Source organism: Acanthisitta chloris, unplaced genomic scaffold, assembly GCF_000695815.1.
Source record: "Acanthisitta chloris isolate BGI_N310 unplaced genomic scaffold, ASM69581v1 scaffold4539, whole genome shotgun sequence".
NCBI classification, from domain to species: domain Eukaryota; kingdom Metazoa; phylum Chordata; class Aves; order Passeriformes; family Acanthisittidae; genus Acanthisitta; species Acanthisitta chloris.
Genome location: NW_008689695.1, coordinates 58,576 through 70,166, shown reverse-complemented (window position 1 = coordinate 70,166; position 11,591 = coordinate 58,576). Strand labels below are relative to the sequence as shown.

The window sequence follows — 11,591 nt, the reverse complement described above, 5'->3', positions numbered from 1 at the left end:
CATGAAGGAACCCCATGACTAGCCAGCAAGGTACAGCTTGCACAAGATACCTGCCCGGGCAGCTGGAGCCATAGGCTCCTGCTACAGTCCAGTGGTGGGATGGAGGCACCATAGCAGGGTGGTGCACCTTGCAGATACACTTAAGTGTATCTACACAGCACAGTGTATTCTCAATTTCTCATCCAAATGGAGACAAAATATGCAGCTCCCACATCCTAAGCAAACTAAGGTGTGAAGAGGAATTTATACCTGTAGACTTGCCCTGTTCCTTCCACCATCTCAGCTGTTGTTGGTTTGCAGGTGCACACAACATACCTCTGGGCCCTTTATGGTGTTCATTGAACTTGGAACAACCACCTAATTTCTGTGTCTTTCAAAGACAATTAAATCAACTGTACCTTAACAGCATCTCTCTCTGACTCCTGATTTACATCAGCCTCTAACATTCAGGCTGGCTCCTGTTGAGACATGCATTGCTCTTGTAGTGTTGGCCCAGCTCCTCTCCAAGCACCATCAGAAATTCACTCCTCCAGAATACTAACCCAGTTTCCTGTGGTTTATGTTTTAGAGAAGTCTTAATGGCACAAGCTTTCGTATTTAGTAGCTCTCAATAAGTATTTCCCAGGAATTGTCAGAGCACGCAGTTTAGCAGCTTAAAAATGTCCTTCTGCTTGTTTTGAACTAGGTTGTTGGGTTTTATTCCCTCCATGCTTTTGTATTGGAAAAGACCGAGAATAATTACTTACCTTCTTCATGCCACTCTCAAATATACATAATTCTTCCACATCCCCATTTCCATCCTTCTGCAGACTGAGACACCTTGTGTATTTAGCTGTTTCTAACACAATAGCGGGTTTTTTGCTGCTTTTCTCCTAGCCTCTTCTAATCCTGCTGTACTGAGTGTGTGATGAAGGTAGGAGGACCACCAAGGTGTTGAATAAATGTGCTTCCCTTGCAAGCACCTAGTGTCATAAAACCACTTCTGGCTTTCTGTGTTCCATTTCTTCCCTAATGCTGTTTATTCTCAGATTCTTAGTGGACCAACATTTTCACTTGCCGTAATCCCAAGATTCAATCTTTTTCATGGACCTAATAGTCAACTCAGAGCTCACGGGTGTGTACAAAACTACTGATTTTCCCCATGCCACTCTGTGTTTATTCCATGTTGAATTAATCTGACACTATATCACTTAGTTTCATGAGGTCCTTCTGCATCCTTCACAACTGGACTTCTACTTCCTTTGTTGTACAGCTGTTGTATCTAAAAAAAAATTTTGTCCCTTCATTATCCTTCCCTTTCCCAGATCAACAGTGAATATGCTGAATAGCACTGGCTCCAGAACAGATGCATGTGGGACCTCATTGATAGTTCTGCTTACTTGTAAAACACAATAATTTATTCTTTATTTCCTATCTTTCAGTTAGCCATTTCCTGTGTGAGTCTTTTCATCGTCTCCCATGGCAGCCTCGTTTTGTTAAGAGTGAGGAATGCTTTCTGGGAACAAGGTGGACAGTAATCAGGAAGGTCACTCATTAAGGAGTGCCAGAATATTTGCATTATGACTCCTTTTTATTTTTCCCAGTGTACTGTGTTTAGTCATGTTCCCACCTCTCTGGTTTCCAGGCTGGCCTCTACCTCTTTACCCAATATAACAGTAGACCTAATGGCCACCAACTCTCTAGATATTACTTGGCATTGTACCTGCCAGTTACCCGTGCTGTGCTCCTGAGTCAGATTTCAGCCAGTGGCTCCTGTTGTTCATCAACTGCAAGTCCCTCTAGAGCTTCGGAGTGGAAACCATCAAGTCCTGGTTTGTTACAGCTTATTGCAAGGATCTACCCTACAACATCTTCTACCCACACTTCAGTCTAAAACATCCTTCAGCATAACCCTTTCTTCATCCTGCGGGAATCTCTCCGAGCTCCACCATAGTGAAAGCACATGCAAAATACTTACTTAGGCTTTCTTTCATGGCCTTCTTATATAAGCATTCTTTCCACACCCTGACCATCTACTGGCTCTCGATGCCCTCTTCAGGCTTCTTGATCCCATTGCACTTGGACGGGAATTCATGGCTAGCTGCGGATTGCTCTTGTAACATCAATGGATAACATTACATTAGTCCAGTGCTTTCTTACCTTTACTCTCCAAACAGCAGCATTTGCCTTAAGTTCTTCTGAGCCTTCTTTTTTCCTACAGCAGGTGGTAAGTTTAGAATGAGCTGTTAAGGGCAATCAGTGGAATATAAAGTCTGAATTCAGCAAAGCCTGTGCCTAAATCCTGTTATTTTAACACTGACCTGTGCTAAGCACTTAGATTCTCTGCAGAGTTTATACCTCTAGCTAACAAGCTGAGGGCAATAGGTATTTCTCTTCTCTGTGATTTTGAATTATATTTCTTCTCGTTTGGCCTGCTTAATCGTGCTGACGAGTAATGCAGTGGTGAATCTTCTACATGTGTCTTGGAGCAGACAGGTGGGAGTCTGTCTCCCTTGGGCCCCACAGCTTCGGTAGCTGTTCCTAGGCTAGATCTGGAAGCAGCAGTTCTCCCACAGGACACTAAGTGGCAGCCCCAGACCAAAAGATTAATCCTCATTTCTTTATACACATACAAAGAGAAAAGTTTATTTGCTTCATTTTTCTATATTGATTTAACATCAGCAGTTCCCAGGAATATTGAATCGAGTCGGTCTAGAGTAGTTTTTTTCCATTTCATTTTTTTGGTAAGTATTTATTTTGGCACTGATGATGAGGAAGCTGTGAGTTTGTTTGCAGCTCTCTGAAAACTGGCCCTCCTGACCTGACAGACACAGCATAGAGGATGGAAAAGATGTGGTGAGCTCTGTGTCTGGAGCTTTGATGGCCACCCGCACATCATGGCATGGACAAGTGCAAATGTAAGAGTGTAGCTGTGTGGGCCAGGGGCCTTCATGGCTCTGGTACTCCTTGCTAGCAAGAACTAGTTATACAAGCCCCGGAAATCCCATTCCCAAAGTAACAGCTGCTGTATGAATAGTTGGAGACCACGAAGAACTGAGGCAGGAATAGCTCAACAACCCACCTAGGACCATGGAAAATCTGTGTAAGGTTTTCGTACCATTACGACTTTGTAGGTGACTCGGACAACATCCTGTGACACAGGGCCACCCCCTGCAAGGAAAGGTCCCAGTAATTATGAAACATAACCTGAACTTAGCTGCAAAAACCATGTTGAAGGAACTGAATGTTAGAGCGAATTAGGGTGGAGGCTGCAGAGTCCAGGGGCAGAATCACTTCCCTGGTCCTGCTGGAAGAGGTTGAATTGAGAAAAAACCTGAGTTGGTCAGAACTGGCATGTCTCAGAAGGATGGATTTGCCTTATTGATCAGTGGATCTAATGCAAAGGGACTTACTGTCCTGGCTTTGTTCAGATGGTGATGTATTGCCAAAGACGAACTGTAACATGAGCTACCAAAACGAGCCATCACTGGATACATAGTCTCTGGTTACTGGGCAGGAGAGCAGCCCTGTAACAGGACCCCATGCCACCACCTGAGGCAGAGCTGGCTCAGACTCCGTGTCTACACTGAGATGTTTTACACTATTTTGATATCCTTCTTGGGTGTTGATAGAATGCATTAAGGTCATACATTGCTTGGCTGATGATACATAGCTGGATAGATACATCTGCTACAGAGGCTTACGAGGAAGAGAGAACTGTAGACAGAATATCTCTGCAAAAATCCTGTTTAGGTTTAATGAAGACTTTCTGGGCTATTTTACAGATAACAATACATTCATATGCAATTTGATGTTGCCTTCATAGGCTAGTAATGGATGGTTGCTCACTGAGGGAGCAAATGGTGACTTTCTATGAGGAGGAGAAGAAAGCAGTAGGTGGTAACTGAAGCTTGCTGTTATTCAAGTACAGACGATGCTCCAGTTTCTGTCCTAGGTGTGTATCACAAGAGAAATGACCCCTATGGTAACAAGCAGGGTTCAATTATCTGGACATTACAGTGAAAAAAAAATCATTTTTGTATTTGGAAAAGAAGTGTATAAGCTTGTCCAAAAAGGGACTCAGCAGAGAACATCAGGATATGCCTCAGCCGGGCTGCCCTTGAAGGGTAACCCATTAAAAAAAGATGCCTGCAGAGTAAACCACCAAATTAGGTGATAAAAGTTATTAGCAAGAGATTTAACAGTACTTTGCTATTCTGCTGCCTATGGGATCACAGTTAAAACAGCCTTGAGGATGTGAACCAAAACCTGTAGGGAAGGGAAATATGCCTGATGTAAGTGGAAAAATCAATCAACCACCCAGATATGGGAACAAACCACAAATGAAAATGCTAAAAATGTGAAAATGTTCATTATAATTTAACAAGAAATTCTGGTTCAATTCTGTCTTATAATATTATTAATCTACCTAATACACTCTTCAGTCTAATCTAGGCTCTAATCTAACATAGGCTTTTTGGTTATAGTATATCTGTCCTTCTGAGACTTGCAGTGTTCCCTGCTGTTTCCCATCACACCTCTTCCCACTTTGGGGGTACAACATTGATTCAAAATATGTGCATCCCAAGAACAGTGTGAGTTTGGGAAGAATAAATAATGACAGGCTGTGGGTGGGAGTCTGACTTGCCTTTCCCAGTGCAATAATTATTTGTGAGAAAATATTCCCCACATACATTCTGACAAATGTTGAAAGACAGATGTCCTAAGTACAAGATTCTCCCACTTAAGCTGAGTAGTATTTAACTGTGGCTTAGAATGGCACTTGATAAGCTCATCTGGCTTAAAGGCAGCCTATGTCATGTCATCTCAAAATGAGATCAAGGAGAAATTCTGGTGAAGAAGTCAAAGCTTCTCCTTCCCAGCAGAAGAGGAGGAAGTCTCCTTCTGGAGAAGGAAACTCTGTTTCTGCCTGTGGTCTGACTGTCCTGTGGTCTGACTGCCCTGTCTCTATGTAGGAGGAGAGGAGCAATCCCGTAGAGCTTCCCAGCTGGGTGCACTTTTACATGACCTCAGCTAAAATTAAAGGAAGCAGTCATTGCTAGTTGGGTTCTTTCTCAGATTTGCAGGGCAAGGAACAACATCCACGTCTCTCAGCAGCCTCCAGTGACATCATAGAATCATAGAAAGGTTTGGGTTGAAAGGGTCTTTAAAGATTATCTAGTTCCAACTCCCTTGCCATGGACAGGGACACCTTCTACTAGGACAGGTTGCTCCAATCCCCATCCAACCTGGCCTTGAACACTTCCAGGGATGGGGCAGCCACAGCTTCTCTGGCCAGTGCTTCAGCACCCTCACAGGGAGGAGTTTCTTTCTTACATCTAATCTAAACCTCCTTTCTGTCAGTTTGAAGTCATTCTCCCTTGTTCTGTCACTACATGCCCTTGAAAAAGTCTCTTTCCAGCTTTCTTGTAGGCTTCCTTTAAGTACTGGAAGGTGCTATAAGGTCTCCCTGGAGCCTTCTCCTCTCCAGACTGAACAACCCCAACTCTCTCAGTGTGTTCTTATAGGGGAGGTGCTCCAGCTCCCTCATCATCTTTGTGGCCTCCTCTGGAAATCATGGTGACTGACTGACTCATTCTGTAAGTCCAGCATCCATTACTCGCTTGCATGAAGATGGCAGAATTTGGCCTTATACAGTATTTGTGCTATGCCAGGTGAAAAATCTGTGTTTCTCCTGACAGCCATTGGTTTTGCAGTGCACACTTTAATGTTGAAGTACTCATTAGAAGAGCACGGTTGGAGCAGAATGCAAGGGTCAAGTACATAATATGAAGGGGACACTAAAACATGGAACTAGATTGCATGAGTCAGGGGACAGACCAATTTCAAGTCTATTTTTGAGTTTGAAAGAGGAGTCAAGACTGTTTGAAGGGAACTAATAAAATCAACAAAGTCAGGCTATTTGTGGTAGTGGCAGGTGGTGCAAAAAGGACCAATGGCCAAGAATACAGCTTGGGGTGCTCAGACTGGATATTAGGGCTGCCATCTTCCCCAGGGAGGTAGTGCAGCACTAGAGCAGGTGACCCAGAAGCTTGTGAAATCTCCATGCTTGGAGGTCTTCAGGATTTAACTAAACAAAGCTGTGGCTGCCTGGTCTGGCATTGAAGATCATCCAGCTTTGAGCAGGCATTGTGACTAGGCATCTCCAGAGGTGCCTTCCTACCAACACTGCTGTGATCTGGCTGGCTGTGATGGACATGGACCTATGTTGGTCATGAATGAGAATGTATCAATCTTTACCATGTCTAGAGTCATGCTGCAGTTCTACTCTCTCTGTGGACCACATGTCTGGTGCTGGTCCTGTGCTTAGTCTGGTGGAAAGCAGAGTACAGGGTGAGGATTGATGGGGGAATGATGGTTGCTGACATGGAGTTGGGTCCTGGCCTGTTATAGAAGTGCTTTGCAGTCTGCATTGTTTTTAGTTTTCTTCAGTGCCCACTGGATATCATACAAAAACAGATTGTGCTGGAGTGTTGGATGAAGCGTTAAAAACAGTTGATCGATAATCATGAATTTTGAGTAGACACTGGGACAGAAGCTGGGAGACCTCTGCTGTCACTGGAGCTGCTGGCAGGATGTTGCCAGCCAGGGAGGAAAGGATTGGGCACAGCAAATTGCATGGACCTCTTAACAAACAAGCTCAGTGTAGCCATTCCCTGTGTTCATGACATCCACTACTGTAGAAAAGAGTTTTTCACACAATTAGCTGGAGTGAAAGTAGCTATTGAAAGACACTGCACATATTATATCACATGTCCTGCAGATGATAGAGGAAACTCTTTCCTTCTTCTGTCCTGAGGATGGCACCTCTGAAAGTTTACACCTGCTTGCTAGAAGTTGTATCTCCTGTAGACTCTGATTAGATAATCACTTTACAATATTCATTAGTCAGAGGCTCAGTGTAATAATATACAGACAAACGGAAGGATTTCATACTTGTGTGTTGACTCAGTTGTGGTTGGTTTTTTTTTCTGGTTGTGGGTGAATAAATGGCAAAAAAACCCCACAAGCAACAACTCTAAGTATTTAGATGTTTATCTGCTTAATTTTTCTGAGCAACATTTACAAGCATTAGTGAATCATAGGCAAGACAGAACCCTGCGTGGCTATAGATACATAAGAGGCTCCATTCTTTCTCTTAGCATGTACAGACACAGAGAATTCCCAGGATCTGAGTGGGAGAGATGCACTGTGACTGATACCACCCACGTTCTTCTCCCACATGCTGAATGTGGCCCAGCTAGATCCCAGTGCTTACTGGGGCACTGGGACTCCCCTGTACAAAACCAGGCACCCATGAGCTATCCCCAAATGCAGAAGAGGTATGGAGAGCAGCTCTCCTCCCTAACAGTCCTTTGACTCCAGGAGAGATTAGATTCCTCTTGTTTCTCTGGTTTCCACCTTTTGTAAAATGTACTTAAGCATTGTCTCCCCCTTTCCCTGGTAAGAACTCATGACCACAGTGACGGGGGGGTGAAGGTGTACACCCTGCACATAGCAGGGACCTCTAACCAGAAGAGCCTGCCTGTTCTGGAAACATCACTTTACACATGGTCACTGCCCATATCACTGGTATCCAGCATTTTCCTGTGCTCCACTCACTCCCCCTTCACTCCCTCTTTTCCCACAGACACAACCCCTCAAGCTGTGGACACCTGTCACAAGGGCACAGGCAGATGAAACATCATGTCTGGAGGCAAAGGAGGCAGACAGGGGTGTGGGCTGAGATCTATTGTGGCACTCAAAATTAGGAGTGCCTGGAGGCTTTCAGAGCTATAAACAATGCCCACTTCATTGTCTTTCTCCCCGGCTGGAACGAAAAAGAGAAGGAGCTGCAGCTCTGTGCTCTGTCCATCTGCACAGTTGTGCTTGCTGGACACGTGTGCAGCAGGTAGAAGGTTTTACTGAGGGGAAGTACACTCAATGCAAGCAGTTTTCCTTTCCACATGTCTGTCACAAAAACTGTTTGTATTTGATATTTTGGGTAGTAAGTAGGTCCTACCATGGTACAACTGTTGTTCCTTTTATCCCCCCGCCATCACTCACAGGCTGGGGCAGAGGAAGCTCTCCTGGGGCAACATCACTTCTTCAGAGAGAGATGCTGAACTGCAGTAGTTGTGCAGGACTATAAAAATGAAGCCAAGCCTGTTGATCAGTGCATACTGTAATTCCAGTACCCTTTTTTCCTCCTGAGGACATATGTACTACAGCAAGAATTTCATTCAGCAAGAGACATTTTAGGCTTATAGAGATATCTGACAGCTAAGGTAGATATCTTGAGGGATATCTTTCATAGAAGCAGCTGGGTCAGAAAAGACCTCCAAGATCATTGAGTCCAACCCTACCATGGTTACTAGACCATGGCACTAAGTGCCACATCCAGTCTCTCCTTGAAAACCTCTAGGGATGGTGAATCCACCACCTCCCTGGGCAGCCCATTCCAATGCCTGATTACTCTCTCCATAAAAAATCTTTTCCTAATATCCAACCTAAACCTCCCCTGTCAGAGCCTGAGTCTGTGCCCTCTTGTCCTACTGCTGGTTGCTGGGGAGAAGAGAGATGTGGTAAACTCACCCACAAGCCTACCCCTAGGTGCACAAGTACCTTTGAACACTCTCTGCCAACACTGAGGCACTTAGACTATAGAAGTGCTTGAAGACAGAGTGGAAAGAATTATTTTGAAAATGTTGGAAGGTTGTTTTAAACCAACTTGGTAATTGTTAGCATTTTCTAATTTTGACCCCTAAAATTTTGGCCCCTTAATGGACATATTTGTAAAAGGCTGTGTGATTAAAAAATATCTCATATGCTCCACACACAGCCCTCCACTCTGCCTAGTGAATATTTTAGTGACCTATTTACAGCAAGAGGCTTTTATTGAACAGAGTAGGCAATTGCAGAGGGAAACAGAAGACCCGTCATCCTTGTGACAATTATACGTCTGTCTCTATTTGTGTAATCCACCCTCTCAACCTGACAAACAAGAGCCTGTGCACGGGTTTTGAAAGGCAGGCAACCATCACCTCCTGTGATCTGAGTATTTTCTTGCATACGCTTCCTCTAGCCTGTAAAGCAGGTAAGTCTTCACCTTTGCATGGTGATATCACTCAGGACTTCAGTCTTGCCTTGAAGTGCATTCTGGCTTTTTAATCTTTCTCCCAGGGCTTAATCAACATAGAGTTTCTCTTATACCTGATTTCCATTTTTAGTTACTTTTTGAGTCAGCTACTCTGCAAGTAATAGCATTTCCATATTTTTTCTCGGTGGTACTTCCTTGTCTACCTCCTTACTGCAAACCTTGGGGGTGCCTAGCTCACATTTGGTTATTGCAGGCAATCTACAGGGAAAAGGCTCAGCCCAAGCAAGCACAAGTGAATAAATTGAAAGCTGATACTTATATCCCTACTACTGGTGATCTTCCTCTAACCCCCTCTAAATTGGTGTGGAGCTTTCTGCAAAAATGTGCATCCACTGGTATTTGTTGAACTCATTTTCTTGTGAAAACTTTTAAACGAGCATCTAGGAGTGGATTGCCTTCATTCCCCTTGTGTTTTCAGTGAGAAAATGCTTCCTTATACAGAAGCTTTGCAAAATGGATGCACAGTGGATCACTTTCTTAAATAAACCCCTCCCATTCCATTTACCTTTTTGAAGTAGTTGTTAGTGTGTTCAGTTTTTTTTATAACAGGTCATCCTTGCTCACACAGAGCCAACAGCATGGAGCAACTGAAAACTTTTCAGTTATTGGTAGTAATTTCTCTCTTCAGCTGGCCCTCCATCCCTTTCCACAGACTGGCCTTTGGTTTGGCTCTTGTGCAATGCCACTAACTTTGTGCCTTTGCCCCGCAGCTCCCCAGATCATTGCTATGACCACACCGCTGGAGGATGCAATAGACACCTTGATCAGGATTTTCTATCACTACTCTGGAAAAGAAGGAGACAGACACAAGCTCAGTAAAGGAGAACTCAAGGACCTCCTCACCAGTGAGCTCACTGACTTCCTTTCAGTAAGATGCAGCATCTGAACTTCTTCTTACTGTTTCATGGGTGGGATAAGCAGCTATTCAAGTGCTTGGATAGGAATAGTATCTCCTTCTGCAAGGCCCATCCTGCCATAGCCTTTCAGATGACAGCTCTTTGTGGAGCTGGACAGAAGGAGATGAGATCAAATGTCCCATTTGAGAAGTGTGTTTTCAGAGGGTGGTCGAGCTCCAGTGCCCTGCCATGTACGACCAGCAGCAGAGATGGGACACTGAGGTCTGTTTACTCCTCAGCACTTTCAAGCAGGAGGGCAAAGCTAGCTTAGAAGCAGTAGCAAGATCAAAGGAAAAATCAGGTTTTAATTAGTTTTTTGTTTGCCTATTCATTTTTAATAATAGGGCATAGATAAGTCCTTTGAAGAATTAAATCCAGCACTCCAGCCGCAGTTCTCATGAGACAGGACCACAGCTTGTGCACACTGGTCACAAAGTACACAGTGCCCTGCAGACAGAGGCTAAGAAAACCCTTTAAATTATAAGCTGCTGATCTGAGTATCTATTTGATTCACTGTTCTTACTCCCACTGAATGGGATGTGCTGTTTGCCAAAGAGAGATCTTCTGGATGTGATGAATGGATGTATAATATGACCACTTACAAATAGCCTGTTGAAAACCTAAGTACTGTTCTTTAAGGGATGATACAGAGAAATGCACATTACAGATCCATCTTGTCAAAAGGAATCCGTGTTCAGCATCTCCTAAAACCTGTTTGATTAATTTCAGTGCCTGTTTAGTACCTGTACTCCCTCTAAAAGCTGCACTGTCTTTCAGTTTCTGATGCTGTGATTAGTGCTGTGTTACTGTTCAGGTGCATATTTGATGCTGCCTTTTACTGAATAGCAATAGTCTCATAACACAGCAGTGAGCTGTACTGCCAGGTGTGCCAAAATTATGCATTCAAGGTCTGCACAACTAAGTCACTTTTCTTTCTCTTTAGGGCCAAAAGGACCCCTTCGTGGTTGATAAGATTATGAAAGATCTGGACTCCAATAAAGACAATGAAGTGGATTTTAATGAATTTGTCATTCTGGTTGCTGCTTTGACCGTGGCATGTAACGATTTCTTTGAAGAACAGCTAAAGAGAGAGGAATTTTGAAAATCCTCAATATAATCCATCTCCTGGTCACAAATGTCAGCAAAGCATGCCTAGTTAGGTAGCCCTCATAAGTGTTTAGTGAATGCAAACCATCATTCCTCCAACTGTTAGTGCTGTAAGACATTTGTGGAGCTGATCAGCAGCTGGTGGAAGCTGGACCATCGCCAGCCTACACTCCTTGAGATCTGACTTTTAATATTTTCAGTCTTTACACTGCATGCGTCTGTAACATGCCTTCATCAGTGGCCCAGGTCAAGGGCTTGGGGTAACAGATCATTTGGCAGCAGCTGAGACTTCTGATTCTTAAATGTCAGTGGAAAGTAAAAGGCACAGGAATGTTGCTCCTATACTTTCTGAATGGGAGAATTTGGAACGAGAGATGAAACCTGCAATTGAGTTTTCAGGCATTTTCTAACAACCATTTTTTTCACAGCTTAAACCCAGCAGATTCTTC

The 11,591-nt window shown here is 43.8% G+C and overlaps 1 protein-coding gene across 1 annotated transcript; it reads left to right on the top strand.

Annotated features, from left to right (window-relative positions):
- The first annotated feature begins 9,866 nt into the window (after positions 1–9,866).
- S100Z (S100 calcium binding protein Z) lies at positions 9,867–11,137 on the top strand. Its single transcript, XM_009081513.1, has 2 exons — positions 9,867–10,007; positions 10,979–11,137. The coding sequence occupies exons 1-2, from the start codon at positions 9,867–9,869 to the stop codon at positions 11,135–11,137; spliced, it is 300 nt and encodes a 99-aa protein (XP_009079761.1).
- The last annotated feature ends 454 nt before the right edge of the window (positions 11,138–11,591 follow it).